Here is an 18,340-nt window from a genome sequence, read left to right as displayed (position 1 = left end):
CCAGTGGCAAACCGACGTTTGCGTGGCAACCGCCTGTGTCCCCAAGGCCAGCCGGCGACGACAGGACGGCCGGCGCCCCAGCCCGCGCCTCAGGCCACGCGCAGGGGTCACCTTCCAAGCCAGCAGCGCAGAAAGCAGCACCGCCTTCGCCGGCGAGCACCCCACCCTACGGCCGGCAGAAGTTGGGCTTTCAAACTTTTTCATTTTACTGGACAGTTCTTCACAGACAGCCCTTCCTAGCTAGAAGACCCCTATAATACATCAGCAGAAAAGCCTGCCGTGCACTTAAAAAAAAATACATACATCACAGGAGAGGCGCGCGGCGGTTCGTGCGCTAACAGAGTGCCTTTTTTCAAATCCGCCAAGGAAAGGAAAGCGAGGAGGCGATCGCCCTTTTCAGAAAGTCCACAGTGGGAAGAAGGGGGTGTCCGCCTCTCCGGGCCACCCCCGCCGGCAGGGCCGGCACCGGCCCGACCACAGCCCCCGCAGTCCCCCCAGCCCCGCCACACGGCGCCGGCCGTTGTCGCCGGCTGCCCGCCTTCCCCTCTCGCTCGCCGCAGCCGCCCCGGCGAGCGCCGGCAAACCCCGCGGCAACCGCTCCCGGCCCTTCAGCGGGAGGCCCCCGCCCGGGCCGAGGCCGCAGGCGAGCGGCTCCCCGGCGCCACGCGTGGGGCTGGCCCGGGGGACAGCAAACCTCCCCCCCCGGGGGGCCACACTCTCCGCGGCGTTTCCCCCGCTCCCAGCCCGGCGCGAGCAGGGCGCAGCTGCCCGCTCCCACCCCGCTCTCGCTCCGCATCGGGCCGCAGCGGCGCCGCGCTCCCCGCGGGCCGGAGGAAGCGCAGCCAGCGGCGAACAGGCGCCGAGGCGAGGGCAGGGTAGAAAGAAGGCGGCGAGCGGCGGGTCAGGGGCCGCCTGAGGCTCACCCGGGGCAGGGCAGGGCAGGGCAGGGCAGGGCTGCTTCTTCTTCTTCTCCTCCTCCTCCTCGTCGTCGTCGTCGTCTGCCGCTGGCGGGTCCCGGCCGCGCGTCCCTCAGCGCCGCGCCATGTAACCGGCGTGACGCCGCCGGCGCCGCCCGCGCCCTGGCTCCGCGCGGACTTTCCCCCTCCCTCCCGTCCGTCCGCCCGCCCCACCGCGGGCCCGCTGGCGAGGGCAGCCGAGCGGCACCGGCCTGCGCGGCCGCTGCCTGCGTAGCCTCCGCCCCCGCGCGCCCGCCCCTGCCCCCCGGGCCGCCGCACTTCCTGGCTGGAAATTCCCGCTGACGCTCCGGCAGCGCAAACGGCCCCGCGCGGGGGGGGAGGGCGGGGCGGGAGCGGGCGGCCGTTGGGGGGCAGAGAGGGGGCGGGCGGCCGCTGGGCGCCAGCACCTGGGGGGGGCGGGAAGAGGGGCGCCGGTAGGGCTGCGAGCACCGCCAGCCCGCTCTGGCGGCCCCGGCCGCCCGCCACCTCACGGCTGGGGAGAAGCCCGCCCCGGGCGGGCGAGGAGAGACCGCGGCGAAGCGAGCGGGGCAGCGGCGGAGTCGAGGGAGCGGCTGCCGCCCGCCCGCTGGCGACGGAATCCCTCTCCCAGGGACAGGCCCTCCGGCCTGGAGGAAGCCGCGGGAATACGTGAGCCTTTACATCCCGGGGGAATTAGCACTGCTACAAGAATAATCCTGTCATTGTCCACGTTGCTTGGCCCACAGCGACGTTCTCAACGCTTTTGTGGCCTCAGGCCCGACCTGGTGGCTGCCAACGTTTTCTTGTTGGTTGACCCCTAAAAAGGTTTGAAGGGATGAGAGACTATGCATAGAGTGAACTTAAACCCACTTACTTAGTGCCTGGCTGTTGGCTGCCTCTCGTGGGCACATCACAGGAGGAGGTTTGCTGATTGACTACCACCTGAAGTCTGATAACAGCGCTGAGCAGAGAGTACAGGCTACACAACACCATTTTTCTGCGGATTTATACAGCTGCTGGCAGAGCAGACTCCCAGGTTGGTTAACTTCTGTTAAATAGTGCCAACATCAATAATACACCAGCCTTCTTAATCCTGAAATCTGAGTTTGTAGTACAGTAACCAAGTCTCCCAGACACATCTAACCGAGGCTGAAGAAAGTCAGCTAGTGCCAGGTTTAATCGACACAAATATTATGTGAAACATTTAAGTTCAGATGTCTTTACACTGAGTCTTAAATGTCTGATTTGCTAAGGGTGAAAAGCATCTCAAATCAGCAGCCAGCATAGCTCACCTGTTGTGTATTAGCCCAGAGATTCAGCAGTGCACCTGAAAAGCACCTGTGGGGGATTTTGTTATGCTAAGGCCACATGAGGTGGAACTTCACTAATTATTTATCTCAGGGTTGAATGAGGCTAGCAAAAATCATAATTTATAAGAAGGATTTTTAAAAAAACCCTGTAAATAAATGAAATGATGTGACTTTTGCTTCTTGTATTGAAGCAGGGAACTGTAATCCACAGCAAAAATGGAGTCAAAAGAAACAGGGTCAAATCATAAGCCACCTGTTGACTGGGACAAGAAGAAAGGGGTATTCTTACCAGAGAGCTGTTACAGCCTTGTCTTTAACATTGTATAGATAGTCCAGTCATGTCATAGAGGGAGATTATGCTGCTGAACACTTCCAGTCTATCCAGATGGTAGCTGATTTCATTCCTGGAAAGGGAGCAGATTCAGATGTTATGCTTTGTGCCTCATCTCTGGGTTGGAACAGAGGCGTACTCATTTAAAATTAGTGCTGAGACTGTGAAAGGGAGCTTGGAAATGCAAAGGATTTTTTCTGTCTCTTGATAAGAGAACCGAAATCTCATACAGGTTACACATACATATGCATGAAGAGACAGTCATTTCCTTTGTTTGGATTACCACTCATGCTCTGTGATGCAGTTCTAAAAATGCGTTACCCCATTCTCTTCCCAATCCAAATTGGGAATTGAGAATGACTCAGCATTTGTAAGTAAAACATGGTTTTCCTTATTAAACGGGATACCTTTTGGACACTCAAGGTCCAATATTAATCTTTTCAGTGGAAGCAAGTGCACTGAAGTAAGCAGAACATGTGAGGAGAGAATTGGGCCCCAAGGACCTTTAAGAAGGAAGTCTGGATGGATTTAAAACACAAGTAGTGTTTCAGAATAAGATTCATTTGAAAGGAACGGTGCCATGTCACAGCTAGTCAAAGGTGTGCTCACAGGGCAAAACCTGTACGAACAAGTACCAGGAAGTCAGACAACATGGAAAAGTTCCAAAACTCAAGGAGACTTACCTGGTGGATTTATTTTAAAAGGACACATTATCAAGTACTCAGGCTCAGCTTTCCCTGTGAAATCCTGATCAGCCTCCACAAACATCTACATTTTAAAAGAAAATCCTCTTCTCAATTATATTTTAAACATAAATTTGTCTTTCTTGTAACTTAACGCCATAACAGAAATGTTATTGCTACTGAAACCCACAATAGTGCCAGGCTGTAAGCCCACAGTTTGCTAAAATTATCTTCACAGGACGCTCTAGATAAATGAACTGCTTTAAAGCACAGGATTCTCCCCTGAAGAGCCAAATAAGCAATTACTTCTCTAATTCTGTTTCCAACCACTAGGGAAATTAGGTAGATAATATAGACTCAGGTGTGAGTGGTTTGCAGTGATAAAGTGGTGCCTCTTTCCTGGATAACACAGGTATGCACTGTTACCATCAAGATACTTCAGTACCTGGACAATATCAGCTCACAAATGAAGAGCAGGTGATTAAAGTTGAACCCAAAGGAGCAAATGCTTATGTCACTGAGCTGAGAGAGATAATGTAAAACGTTTCTAGCCAGGTTACCGTCTCTGGTAGCTGGGGAGGTGTATCGGTGGTAAGGCTTTCTAGCTCTATGCTTATCCAGGTTGTCTCACCTTAGTAAGGTTGCATATGTTTAAGTTTCCTGATATGTAAATGCAATCTAGGAACTGTGTCTTTTCTCTGCTAGGTTTGCTCTGGGAGTACAGATCCCTTTCCAAGGTCAGAAGTCTTTGGCCTCAGTACTTTTTAATTTTGTAACTCATACTGTTTCTTCTGGAGAACAAAGTGTTATTTCTGAGAATTCAGCTTTATTTCTCCAGGGATGCCTGAAAACAGATAAACATGTAAGACTGACAGATATTTTTAAAATAATAGCACTTTAATGGGGATGTCCAAATTGAAAAAAAATCATTGACGTTTCCTACTTTATTTTTTCCCTGTTTCTGAGGTATTTATTGGAATCAGTACAGGATCTTTTCATTCCCTTTGACCTAGTAGCTTTGATACTAAAACAGGAAGAGGTGAGGGAAAGTCTAAAATAGCTAGTGAGAGATACTTCCTTTTAAAACTTTCAGCTGCCTGTCTTCATTGGCCTGCTAGGCCATACTATCCAAATCCCTTTCTGGTTAATCCATTATTTCTTTATCATCCAGAAGCTCTAACTTAAAAACTGATTTGCCTTGGATGGTAGCCAGTGATTGTCTTGCACACATCCAAGTCCTCATAGAGGTTATCAACGTATAGCCAACATTTGCTTTTGGTGTTGCCATTGTCTCCTGTAACTTGAATCCACTAGGGACATAAGAAGATAATACGCTTAAAAAAATAATTTGTATTTTTAAGATGGTGCCATCATTCTGAGACAGAATATAGGTTGAGCTCTAATGAAATAGACAACAGAAACTGTATTAAAAAAAAAAATCTCTAAATAGCCAAAGTAGAGTTCAGTGATGCTGCTGAATCCCCACGTTGCAACATCCATGAGAAGTACTTTGTCATCACCATTTTCTGGTGGATGATGACCTGGCCTCAATTCATCATGTATTTCATCAGCACTTAGATGGACACAGCAACACCCACAGCGTGGTGTCTCCTGTAGTTACACTGGTCACATCCCAAACATACCTTTCACTTGCTTCCTGCAGAACTGCAAATCAGATATGGGATGTCCTATTACCTCCAAAGTGGTTCAGACTTGTAACTGTGCTAAGAGACTACATTTCTAGTGGATTGGGTAAAAGTGCCAGTGGTGAAGCAGGAGAAGATTTCAGTAGTGAATAGCTGCTGCCGGGGGGGGAATAGATTTAGTAGACTTAAATAAGAGAACCATGAGGTTGTAGACATGGCTGATGTGTGTAATTAATAGAGAAAGGGGAACCTTTGGAGAGAGCTAGAAGTAAACAAGAAAAGGAAGATCAAAGAACTATTAAAAAAAAAATACAGAAGTGATCATGAAACCTTGAGTAGGGTGTTACTAAGGGTAAGCACTAATCCGAACAATCTGAATAGGAGTGTGAGTGAACCTGTATTACTATGTGATAGCTGACTTTTGTGCAGGAGATACAGATAGAGGTAGACAACAGGTTACCTCGGTCCTATGCTCCAAGTGGGGAGAAGATCTGAATGGATGGTAGGGAGTTTATCAGATTGCCTGTTCTGTATTTTCTCTTCCAGAGTCCTATAGTTTTCTTGCATTAATAGCTGATAGATACAGTTATGAGTCTGCTTTTATCTCTTCTTCCGCAAAGTAAGCCTGCCAGTTAATTTAGAAAATAAAACTAGGCGTAAACACTCACGTTAGGTGTTATGATAACTTTAGCTCTGACATAATCTGCTTTGTTTTCATGTATGACTGCTCAACACTTACTCTTATAGCTGTGATACAGTATAGGGTATCACTTACTTAAAGACACGGAAAGAATCAAGCAGAGAAGGCTATTTTATATGTATAAAAAATATATAAATAAATTTATAAACATAAATTTATAAATGGTTATGTTTATAGAAACTATAGGACCATTAGTGGTATGTAGCAGTGTAACAATGTTAAGGACGTTCACTCTTCTGTTGCTCAGCTATCTAACACCTTGGCCAGCCACTGAAGGCAGAGGGATGGGCTTTTACCGTTTGAGTTCAGTGACAGCAGGCTCTTACCAGTCCACTGCATTCACTCCCTTCTCTTCCCACCTACCCTCCCTGTGTGATGATTAATACTGCGCTACGTTTGGTATTTCTTACATGAGTGGGTCGGTTTCTCTTCATGGTCTTTTGCATATCTGAATGATATATAGTTCTAACTTTTATCTGATTACACCCATCAGAACCTGGTTCAGGGGCCCAGTTGTTTTCCCAAGAGACATGAATTCTTCCCATTACATGGCTGCAGCTTTAGAGCCTCAGCAGTGTTTCACCCAGTTAGCTAATGCAAACAAGAACAGCTGTTTCATTCTTGTTGTCTTTGTCATTTTGTTTTGCTAATAGTCACTTTCATTAAATATATGCTCAGTTCAATTTATGAGGTTGTTTGGGGTCAGGTGTACTGAATGGAACCCATGTTAGCTCTGTAGAGAAAGCAGAATTTAGCTAACTTGACTTTGTATTACTGCTATTTTATGCTGTAGCAGCTCTTTAAGGCCCCAGTAGAGGAAAGAAGTTCCAGGCAGCTAAGCATTGTACAAACATATAGGGAAAGGATTTCTTCTGCCACAGAACTTTCAACATCTAAATATATAATGGAAAACAGATTATGGAAGCAAAGTGTCACTCTCATTCCTGTTTGAGCTCATGCAGTGATTCATTCAAGTCTTCTGGTCAACTGTTGGTAGAAGTACTGATTTCCTGAACTGTTTCTGTTGCAAGTTTTAAGCCTTTACCATAATTTGTGATATTCTCCTTAAAATTCCAGTCCTGGAATCTCTGGATATGTGGCTAGTTTCTCTCAGGTTTTGATGAAAACTTAAAACCTATGTTTAAGAACCCAAAAATATCAACATTCAAAAGGTATCTTTTAAATTGATGCGATTCTCTTTAGGCAAACCCTGTGGGTTTAGGGGACTTTATTTATAACTTTGTAATGATGAGGGATTAACAACAGTGAGTGGTGAGCGAAGACAAATCACTAATGTAATGGATCAGGCCTTCTAAAAATACAAGATTATGAAAGAATATTTGGAGGGCAGTGGGAAAGGCAAGTTGTCTCATGGATTTGGTTTCATAAAAGCTCGTGTTCTCTACCTTTGCTCCAGAGCTGTGAGGGCTAGAAACTTTTTTTAGGAAAGTGTTCTGTACTTAAAGCTGCAACATCAGAAACACTACAGGTGCTGTCTAAGATTGTGGTAAGATGCAACAGGCTGAAAAAAAAAAAAGCAAGAGAGTATGCCGTAACAAGAAAAAGAGCCCTGTGACAGAGCACAGTTTCAGGAAAAGAGAGGGACCTCAGTCTGTTTTCTACTCTACACAAGAAAAGCAATGAGTGATAGTAGTGGAGGAAGCAGAGTGTTTTCCTTATTCTAGTTTCTTTCTCAGTTCCCCTCTTGATTTACTGATTGGAAACTGAAGCCTGGGTGATAATGGGACAGAGTCTTTTAGTCTTTCTCTGCCCTGTGTAAGAGCATGGTGCAGAGGCCTTTAAGCTGTAAATAAGCATCCCAGCACCGAAGCCAGAACTGGTACGACCATGCAATTCTGTTGCTGTTCCCAAGCACATTGTCTTGGACGCTGTCATGCTTACATGGCCTGCCTTGCTTTCGAGGCCAAGGGTCCCCACACAGTGCTGTAACACATTAGGTATGTGTACTTGTACAGGCTGAGGGTCTCTGCGCTGCTGAGACCTGACCTGAAAGTGCATGTGACTTTTCTCACCTGAGGGTAGGGAAATGGAATTGCAAAGTCTTCAAATCTTGCTGTTTACCTAGACATCCAAATAACAATATGAGACTACTGTTTAAGCCCTTGGGTGTATTTACAATAGCTCTTCCCAGCTTTAAGCATTGTGCTGCCAACAAATGGCTGCACCCAAAGACACTCCCTTAGATAGCATAGTGAGAACTCAGTGCTGCTTGTATTCAGATCAACAGCAAACTCTTGTTGACCTACCTGGGTGTAGGGCTGGCAGCTGAGGGAGGATCTCTGCCTTCTCTACAGACTTGGAAAGTGTTCCGACAGTGGGCTTGTGGTTGTAAATAGTAAGTCTGGGCAGCATTTGCAAAACCGTTCAAGTATTTTCTTGAAGCAAGACTTAGCTTTGCAAGCTGTATATTGGTAAGGGGGGTGTCATGGTTATTTTATGAATGCTTCTCTGTATGTCCAGCTGAGTCTGCTGGAGTTCTGACAGCGGTCTAGACAGGTTAGAATGATGTTCTTGTGACAAAAATGCTATTCTTATTCTAAGGATACAGAACAGAAGCCCAAAGAAATGAAGATTGAAAATATGAATGTTAGGATGAATCTGAAACACTGAGAATCTCATTTTCCCCACAGTTCTTATCACTAGATAGATGAATATGCCCACACTGTCACTTACTATCTGTATGTGCCACACTCGGACAATTCATATGGCCCTGGAGCCCACTGCATCTTGCTCCATCCCATGAGAATACTTGGAGGAGGTGATTGTGCCATTAGAAGAAACTCATCTGTCATTGGACGATACTACAGGACCTGCCTGACTAGAAAAGTTGGACACACTGGTATAGTACTTGCTATTTTCAAAACATTTGCTCCTGTTGACTTCAGTTGCAGATGCGAGTGTTTTCAGTACTTCTGCAATGAGACTTCAGTGTCCAAGTGAAAGCACCTAGAAAATGAGGAACACTGACTACCTGTGAAAAGTTTGGTTTAAGTGATGTGACTAGCATCAGACAGGAACTCTGGCACAGAAGAGGAGACATTACAGCTCACTTGGTCAGGATTAAGGATATAATCCTGTGTCTTCCAGCAGTTGCTTGCTTGTTTGTTATAATCCTCCCAGCTTTTGCCAGGAAATTCACGGAGGCCCTATGGAAAGCAGTCTCTTTAACATGCAGTTCTTCTCTAGAGCAGCCCCGTCCTGACAACTCAGCTTGATACAGATGCCCTGGAGTGGTACACTTCATGCAAAGCAAAGAAATTTTGCTAAAGTTATAAGCTGAAAATAATCTCCTTTTAATAAGAAGTTCTTACCAATAGATTATTAGTGCTAGTAATATAATCAGCCCTATTCATAATATAAAGGCAAGCTTGTGGTTAGAGCAAAAGTCTCAGAATCTGGGTTCTCTGTGTCGACTTTCAGCGTAACTTCAGAGAAGAGAAACTGTGACCATTTATGTTAAAAGCTGGAGAAAGAATGGGAAGAACTAAAATAAAGGTAATAGCTACTGACCAATTCTTGTTTAGTATTGTATGTAAACCTTTAATTATTTTCCACTTTGCAAACAAATGAGCAGCATGTCAAGCAAACAAGCCTCCAAATCCTAGTTTTGCTGACTTGGATAGCAAAACACTACTCTTATTTCAGCCCTCCACTGACATGCAGTAGTGTGACTTTTCTGGTTGCATGAAACACCTGTGGTGTGAAGCATTAAAACTAGATAGCTACCACAAGTCAGTCTCCTGATCTGCCAATAGTTTCACTAAGCTGTGCCTTTTAGAAGAGCAGCTTTAAAACCTTGAAAGAGTCTTGAATAAACTTGAAACTGGAAGAGACAGGGCCAGATTTAATCAAAGTATGTATGACTCATCTTCCACTCTTTATCAATACTTTGTGTGACAAAGTCACATAAGCAGCATCTCTAGCTGAAAAATACCGGCTCCCTGAAAATGGAGCTAGTGATTCCCTCTCTAGAAGATGCTCCCCTTATGAACAGCACAAGTTGAAACAGAAATGCTGAGCAGGAAGGTAAACCTGAAAACTGGACTACTGAGCTATAAAACTCTTGCCGTCTTTTGTCACCGTGACCTACATAAAAAGTCTACCCCCACTAACTTTCATCTAATACGACCTGAAACTGTCAGGCACCATTGCATCTCAGGCATTTATTAGTTCTTTGATGTTACTGAAACTGAAGGATTCTCCGCATCCTCACCCTTTTTAGAAGAAAAACATTTCCGGAGTCGTTGTTGGTCTCTCCCCGCAATATGAAGTATACGCATGACTCCTTACTTGTCATAAAATACTGTAAAGTCATGAAATAATCAAGTAGCGTCACAAATGAGGATGCTGCCATCTAAAACTATTGGGAGCCTCATGGTTTTCTGAGGATTCCAGCAGTGTTTCTCAGACTGTGATTCATGTCTTTAACCAAACAGGTCAGAGATTTTGGTAGAGAAGCCTAATCACATGCAGTGCATGCCCAAACCTGTTGCAGTTCTTTACCCAGGGGCCAAAACCAACCACAAGTGTTTCTGTTTCGTCACCTTACCCCTTAACAGAAAAAACACCTATTGAGATTTATTACGTTTGTTATTAAGTTCTCTTAATAGCTATGCAAAGTGCCTCTTTTTACATGCATATATCAAAGCCGTATCATCATGAAAAAAAATTTAAAAATCAGTTCTGACTCCTTTTAACTCCTGCATGTGCTTCTGTGCCAAGACTAGACTCTATTTAGAAAATGTGCAATCAACAGAATACTTTGCCAAATCTCACTGTCCGTTTCTAGAAAGGAAAGCTCCCACTGATTTTGAGTTCTGAATCTTTTCCGCTTTGGCTTGCGTGGAAAGACTTGAAAGATGCATTAAAGAACAGACACAATGGAAATAAAATGAGTAGCACATACAGAAAAGTCACATCTAATTAATGGAGACCACCCAAAACTTAGTCCTGCCCTGAAATCTATAGAAGAAATAGATGTATTCTGTTTTTAACATCTAGCTTAAAAGGAATTTGACAATTTGAACAATCTCCAAAATTTCCAGATTTGGTACTATTCACGTTAGATATTTGTTAGGCAAGTACTTCTGAGCTGGAATCTCCAGACTTGCTGAAATAGATCTAAAAAAAACCTAGGCAGCATGTCAGACTTCCTACATGAATCTAAACTTGTTTAATGAGGTCCAGAGGGAAAAAATACAGAGGAAATTCTGAGTAAATGGAGTCAGTATTTATCAGTGTCTGTCTTGGCCACACAAGAAAGGAGACAAACTTGACACAGAACAAACAAAAAAAGCCTCAGTGGATTTCCATCCAATCCATCACATTAAACACTAACCCACACAGACAACCGGATACAGTAGTCTGCTTGCCACTGCATGAAGGTTTTCCACAGCAGAACTAAATGCCAAAGAATTGTAGTACAAACAGAAGGTCATAGAGCTAAAGAAATTACTTTTAAAATAACAGCTTTCGAAACATTAAATAGATTACCATAGAGAAAAAACAGTATGCTTGGGGATACCGGTAAAGGCATATTGGCATTCAAGTCACCTGATGAAGATCTCATCACCTGATAGGAGGCTACTTCAGTCATATGACAGAGATCCTGAAGAGCCCTAACACGAGTTGAAAAATTAGTTTTCTCTAGCTGCTTCAGTGTATGGTTTATCAGGAAGACAGTAATAACAGAAAACACCGTTTTTTTTTCACTATGTGTGGAATTTCTGAGGCACTTAACAACAGGGTGAGTCTGAGTAAAGGTGATTGTTTTTAGGTGCTGTGTTTCTTTTTTTCTCCCCCTTTTTTTCTTTCTCCCTCAAGAGCTGTAAATGCCTTTTCTTCAGAGAAAAAGTGTGATGTGATGAGAAATCTTTTGCAAAGCCTTTCTGTTTCTGAAGAACTCATGTACTTAATGATTCTGAGGGAAGGAATGTATTTAAGCTCCTGAGGTATTTAGGGCTAGGCTTTGTGGCTAGAATGTTAAATTGTGAGCCTGGCTCCTAGAAGAGATCGTCTGTAACCTGTGAGTGTTTCTAGGCTGTGTCTCAACAGGATTAACCAAAAGTGAAGCACTGACAACAAGCACAGCAAGCTTGTGTCCAGGGAAAGCCTCAGCCTAGAAAATAAGTAGAGCAATTGAACTAAGTGAGCCTACACGATATTTGGTGGTAGCAGGAGCAATGTGATGCAGACTGATGTGATAGTCTGCTTGTCAGGGCAAACAGATAACTGACTTTGAGAGTCAGGAAAAGACTATATTATGAGTTGTCTGTAGGGTGTAAAGACGGGGGGTCTTGTTTCCAGCTATATGGACAGGCTTTTGAGAAATGCTAGAGAGGAACTGGCTCTTGTGGTAAAACGGGTAACAGTGACACAGGGAGGTTCTGCAGTCAAATTTAGGCTGTGATGTAGAAAACCAGAAAGCAGAACCTCAGTGCATCATTTTCTGAAATGTGCTTAATAATACATGCAGTGCTAGTCAGATTTGCACTTCAATATCCAGCTGGGAAAATGACATCAGAAGGAAAGTTTGAAAGTTATCGGGAAGTGGCCATGTAAAATGTGAGAGGTTATAGCAAGTGTATGCCACACAATGCCTAAGGATCCCGGACCTCCAATTGCTTCAACTGAGGACCTGCCCAAAGTCATCTTTACCACAGAAACCAATATACCAGAAGCTGACAGATTTTGATCTTTCCTTTGCTGTGGGGTCAGGACGCGATAGGATGTGATCCACCATCCACAAATTGGTCTGTAGCCAGAGTTGTACCATTGTGTTTCCCTCATAAGCTTATAAAGAGACACTCCTAAACTCTTACTTTAAGAAAATGAAGGCCACAGAGTTGTTCCTTTATAGCTCTTTCAAGTAGGTTCACCTCTTTTCGTTGATCTGAAATGGATATTTGTCAAATCAACATAACACTGTTAAGAGACCTAAAATTACTCTGTAACATTAATTACTACTTATAGAACATGAAATGCAATAGGTTTATGGGGTTTGCAATCCACCAGTTGGATTCATTGTATAATTCATTGTGTAACTCATACAGGAGGCAATAATACATACAGATAAAACTGGTGCTAACGGTAAAGAGAATCAGAGATTCCTTTCTTTATTGCATATGCTGCAGTCTTGTTTACAGGTATGAGAGCTAGCTTCAGTGCTGAATGCAGCAGTGGGTTCATTACAATTTAATGCAAACCAATCATCACTTTTGCCAGTACAGATACAAGTGTCCAGCATTGGCGACTGTTGTTTTATTTGTGGTAAGGTCAGGTTATTTTGTTTGCTGCATTGTTTTTCCTTGTGTTTTAATATAAAACTAGTTTTAGCAGCAAAACTGTCCCTAAAACCCTGCTCTCAAGATTAGTTCCAATTCTTAACAGGATAAATCAATGATGTCTTCATAAAAGACATTGGTACTAAGCCTAACTGATACTTAAAAAGCATCAACAAATATTTAGTCTATATTAGACTATAGTGTGTATGTGTGGGAGGGAGGGAAGCGGTTGCTGCTGTAGTATTAGAGCTACATATAGCTAGGCTGCAACTTTGAACCTTGCTGTGCTTTGATTGTATCCTCTGTTTGGCAGGGGAGGGCCAAAAGGGGATTGTGAGGTTATATCTAATAATGTTAGTATTTGGGTTTTTATTTATTGCAGGGATGAGTAACATAAGGGGGGGAGGGGGGGGAAGCCATGGGCAAATCAACACTTCCTCCAGCCCAAATTCTAATAGGTTTCACTGAACCACGTACAGGAATGCGTGAATGTAGAGCAAGGAAAACAGAACAATATATCACTGCTCATTTGGTGAACTGTGACTTGGAAGGGGAGGAATAAAAGATGGTATCATGTGGATAAAGGCAGTCATGGTGTATTTGGATAAGGTACAGGTGTTGGTATGTGAAATAAGGATATACAGCCTATCTGAATGCTGACATTCTTGTGGCTGAGTCTCTGATACCACAACCGTAATGTTCTTTATATAACTACATGTACAAAAATTGCACCTTAACTGTATTAAACTCATTAAATAACTTAGTAACTCATTAGTAACTTAGAAAGGATTTCATTTAAGTTTAGTTTGGTCTTACTAGCTCCAACCCTGTGGCAACCAGGCAACCAGGCTAAACCTGGGCAACTCTGCAAAGAATCAACTCTGCTATTTCTCGTGTCCTCACCAGTACATACTGTCCAGGTTTTACCACTAATCTGGGTTTCTCACTGTCTTCACCCTGAATATTGAATCACAATCCATAAAACTAAATTTTATGTTTTTAAGTGATTTTTTCTTTAAATGCCTATTTTACCTCTTGCCATTTGTCCAATATTAAAAAAATTACAAAGTAGAATGCTATACTTTTAAAGGAAAACTGTATGGTATTGCTTTTAGACATCAAAATAAGCCTATGTAACTATTAATAACCCAACCATAAATTATGTTCTGAAGAAATTACAACACATCTCCCTCCCATCCCTCCAGCATGCCCTGAAGAGCATTAACTCTACTCTCTTAGACCCAGAACCTGATCTAATTCCTGGGGAGGGGGGAATCTTTGGAAATGAGAACATTTTGCAAAATGAGAACATTTTGCATCCTAGAATTTTGGTAACCCGGGAGGAATGCTGCTTTTTTTCTCTTGATTCTGACTGTCCTCCCACCACCTATTTCACAAGAAAGGAAGAAAGATTATTTTTTGCCTGTTTTCTGTTTTGTTCCTTTTTTTTTCTTTCATTTTTTTAATAGCTAAAACTGTTTGCAGAAGGGAACCAGGAAGAATAAATAACTGTAGAGCTACTGCCATCTACAGTCTTGCTGAAAAAAATGCCAGCTTCGGGAAAAATACAAACGTAGTAATAACTGAGTCTTACATGTCCCCCCAGAGAACGCTACAATATAATGCAAATAATTTGAAGTACATTTAGGATTCACCTAAGGATCCTGAAATGCCTTTCTGAAGGGGATCTTAATCAGGTCCTATTTGCCTAGCCTTCATTATGTGATAGTTGATTTTTCTTGCAAATACTAATGATTGACACCCTAAAAAATTCTCACTTTCTTTTCCCCACATTATACAGTGAACCACTTTAATAGACACCAGATTTAAAGAGGAATAAGTTACTGCGGGTACCACAGTGATGAATGCTGTTGCACCAGCTGAGCAGAGGTGAGGTGAATCCCAGGAAGTGGGAGGGTTCCAAAATGCTTGCAAAGGGATCATGGTCAGCTCTACAGTAGCAGTCTCTGGTCTTCCTGACACTGGGGAAGCAAAAAGTTGAAACAAGAGATGAACCAGAAGTAAAGTCCTAACAGATCATGCAAATAAAAACTGCAAAGGGTGGGAATTTAAAGCTGTACTCCTTGTCAAGTGCCTTGTTATTGCCAGTAAAGAACAAGTTTGGGGGTTTGTTTTTGTTTTTTTTTCTGCCTCTGCCCCATTATTTTCTAGTGGATGTCAGCCAGTTTTCAAAGGATTTAATCTCTGAAGGTCAGGAAATAGCATGTCTTTTGAGAAACTGTCACTCACCTTTAGGGAGAAGAAGATAATGAAAACCACTCAGACCAGCTGCGTGATCTATTTCCCCCCCTCACCCTCCTCTTTAAACAGCCAATGTGGTGAAGTTGTGTTCAAGCGGTGGTGTTTGTATCATTCTGTTCTGGAAGTAACACAGGCACTTGGACCTGTTTCATTGGTAATCTGACACTGGACTTAACTTTTCGTAAAGCCTTTTTATTAAACATGTATTTATCAGCCTGTTTTTTTCAGGCTTTAGGCTACAGTAATAGTATGTTTAACTCCACTTGATGGCGATATATAGAAAGTATGGGCTAATTTTCTGTTAATTATAGGAGCTCTAGCTTCAGCTGTTCTAAAAGTTTATTGTCAGACTGTAGCTTCTTTTCAGTGATTTAAAAATAGTAATCAATCAAGTCCAACTCACATGGTCCTAATTAGTCATTTAGGCTTGAATTTGTCACTGGGTTTGGACAATGATTACTTGTATACCTGTGTTCTTTGCAAAATGAAGGCCTCACACATAATCAGGGCATACAAATTGGAAATCAAAGGTAAGCCAACAGGACAGTGCGTACACTCTCCTGGCAGCAGCCGCTGTTGTCATCATCTAGGAATGCATGCTGCAGGTTTGTGACTGACTGTAGATGGAAGAAATTCCAGCCATGAGCAATTCTGGCATTGATAGGTGAGGCATCTATGGCACTGAAGTATCTTAGAGCTCTGGATTTGATAGGAAGTTGTAAACTTAGAGAATGTAATAGTAGTTGGGAAATTAGGATGCTTCAGGAATGGATTCAACCCACATCCTATATCCTCCTTTTATGGCAATGAAAGAATTGTTGAGGTTGTATATACAAACACAGGGATGATTCTGTGTGGTTAATGTGCTACAGAAGGATTTGGACAGCATGGGTTCAGCTCCTAACTCTGCGATAGTCTGTGTGACCTGGAGTATGCAGGCCAAGGCCAATGAAACAGCTTAGGCACATAGCTCCTATTGGAGTTTAATGAGTATTAGACACTTGAATTTCATTGCAGATTTGTCCCTTAATCTGCTTGTGTCCAATTATTTAATCTGAAATAAGGATCGTATTTCTCTCTGCTGCAGTTTTGCCTCTTTTACTTGTGTAAGCTCTTCATTAAGGGCTGTTTTTCACCAATATGTGGAGAGACCAGTAGTATCGTAGTCTCAGTGGACAGTAAGATAATTCACAACAATCTGTAGGAGTAGTGATAATAACCACACCCAGCCACAGAAGAGAGTTAAGAGCTTTCTGTGCTGTGCTTGAAACATATTTATTTCACTGACAAGGAGTGGAGGGGAAACTAGATTGACATGCTTTTCCCAGAAAGCAAGGGCTTCTTGTTACAAACCTGTTGTAGCTTTTGATGGTGTCTTAAGTGCCTAAGTTCTCTTGTGTCTCTATCAAATGGTGGATGATTTGTGGAAGACAATGAAACTGGGAATGCTTTTTGAATTCTTATGACTCCAAATGAAAGGAAAATAATTTCAGGAGTTTGGATTTTGGTGTTTCGTACTGTAAATAAGTCACTCAGGACATTTTACTGCATCAGTTCTATCTAAAAAATCATGATGGGATGTCTTGCCCTTGTTGTAACACTTTATTTTTTGCTGAGTGAAAAGCTGAAGAGAATAGGTCCCACAGAAAGCTTAAATCTCAGTTAAGTATCATTTGTTGGAAAAACCTTCATTTAAACACTGCTTGTTTTTAATGGTATCTTCAGTGATGGAAAACTTCTGAGATCGGTGGCAAGGCAGAGAGTGTGGCCAGTTCCTGTAGCAATCTCATAGACCCTGCGTCACAGGGATCTGTATCTGACGAAGCCACATTGCTTACATTCCTCTTTAGATCCATAGGGTGTCCTTTGAGTGTCAGTGGTTCCTGCCAAAATTGACAACTAAAATATAATTTAATGACCTCATATTTTAACATTCCAGAAGAAGAGTCAAATAGTGAGACTTCTCATATCACTGCATTTTATATTTTTCATTAGGCATACACTGTAAATGGATGCAAACTAAAAAACACATTTGTTCTGCTGGTTGAGTTCTGCTTTCATATGAGATGCATTTGTGAATTTAAGGCATGTTCTTTCTGCCCTTTGTATGATATAAGAAAGATGCACACTAAAGGGAAAAAAGCTCAGCATTCAAATGTGGTGTCCAGGAAAGTAAAAACAAAGCTAGAAAAAATATATCCAAAATGTTAGCAAATTTTTCAAATATAGTATCTACTTAACTAGACAGTGAGTGAAGACGAGTACATTACTTTGCTTACATCCACTTTCTGACACTTCTCAAATATTTCAGTAAGCATCTACTAAAGACTGAGGGAAATGCGTGATTAATTTAATGTGAAACTGCTTACATCAACCGTAGCATTCTTCAGGATTTAATTTTGGTAATTAGGTAACCAAGCCACAGTTTGACCAGTATTAAAATGATTATTTTTTAATGTGATTTTTTTTTTTATCTGATTGGAGAAATTCATCATAAGAGGTATCTTCATCTGGCCTCTCATGTAATTACTCTGTAGCAATTTAGTGGTTTCTTCACTTCTCTCCAGGAAGTGTTTTATTTTTGAAAACAAAGGCTTCAGAGACTCAGCTGGAAATGGAACCTTTATTCAATGACCATCAGTTAGCATGTGTGAGGCAGTAGCAGCCTACTGTACCAGCTCGTGGAGGTTGTTTTTCCTCAGATGTGTAAGCAAAAAGCATGCTCTGAGCCTTCCAGTTTTGCAGCAACTGAGTAGGAACCATTGAGTCATTCCACTGTTTGTCTGGTCTACACCGATTACGTGGTTTAAAGGGACAAGCATCCTAGTATATACTGGTCATCTTAATGGCACTCTGATCTTAGCTGGTTTCTCTAAAGGGTATTGAAAGCAAACTAAGAAAATTAACTGCTTGGTTTTGTTTGGATTTGGAACTTAGCCTTGCCATAAACCTGTGAATGAGAGGCAGTGCATGGTGAGTTTTGCTGAGCTGAGTTCTGAACCTGGCCTGCTGGAGCTGTTGCTTGGGAATGTGGTGTGCTGCCCTTCTGAACCCTTAAGAAGGAAGGAAGGGATATGTGTTTCAGGTAGTTCTATAAAACACCTGGAAATGGCACCTACCACAGCTTCCCTGTTACTGACACAGCAAACATCTCATGCTCAGACTCCAT

At 42.7% G+C, this 18,340-nt stretch overlaps 2 protein-coding genes and 1 long non-coding RNA gene across 4 annotated transcripts in view; 1 reads left to right on the top strand and 2 right to left on the bottom strand.

Annotated features, from left to right (window-relative positions):
• Window positions 1–1,200, bottom strand: part of NFKB1 (nuclear factor kappa B subunit 1) — a 61,227-nt gene extending 60,027 nt beyond the window's left edge. For both annotated transcript variants that reach the window (XM_087736717.1, XM_087736718.1), the window contains exon 1: window positions 924–1,200. The gene's annotated coding sequence lies outside the window, so the exon portion shown is untranslated. The remainder of the gene's footprint in view (window positions 1–923) is intronic.
• Window positions 1,201–1,256: 56 nt separating this feature from the next.
• LOC148051486 (uncharacterized) lies at window positions 1,257–3,523 on the bottom strand. Its single transcript, XR_015699719.1, has 4 exons — window positions 3,450–3,523; window positions 3,260–3,344; window positions 2,535–2,649; window positions 1,257–1,752 (listed from the first exon to the last, which is right to left on the bottom strand). It is a non-coding gene; the product is annotated as an uncharacterized LOC148051486 (long non-coding RNA).
• A 7,801-nt stretch (window positions 3,524–11,324) lies between these two features.
• The window catches only part of SLC39A8 (solute carrier family 39 member 8), a 55,056-nt gene continuing 48,040 nt past the window's right edge, over window positions 11,325–18,340 (top strand). Inside the window, exon 1 of the mRNA XM_087736733.1 lies at window positions 11,325–11,372. Within this exon, the coding sequence (XP_087592859.1) occupies window positions 11,340–11,372 (33 nt within the window). The 5' untranslated portion in view covers window positions 11,325–11,339. The remainder of the gene's footprint in view (window positions 11,373–18,340) is intronic.

This window comes from Nipponia nippon, unplaced genomic scaffold (assembly GCF_047370975.1).
Source record: "Nipponia nippon isolate SJK-2023a ecotype South Korea unplaced genomic scaffold, ASM4737097v1 scaffold_6, whole genome shotgun sequence".
Taxonomy (NCBI): Eukaryota; Metazoa; Chordata; class Aves; order Pelecaniformes; family Threskiornithidae; genus Nipponia; species Nipponia nippon.
This window is presented reverse-complemented; position numbering and strand designations above follow the sequence as displayed.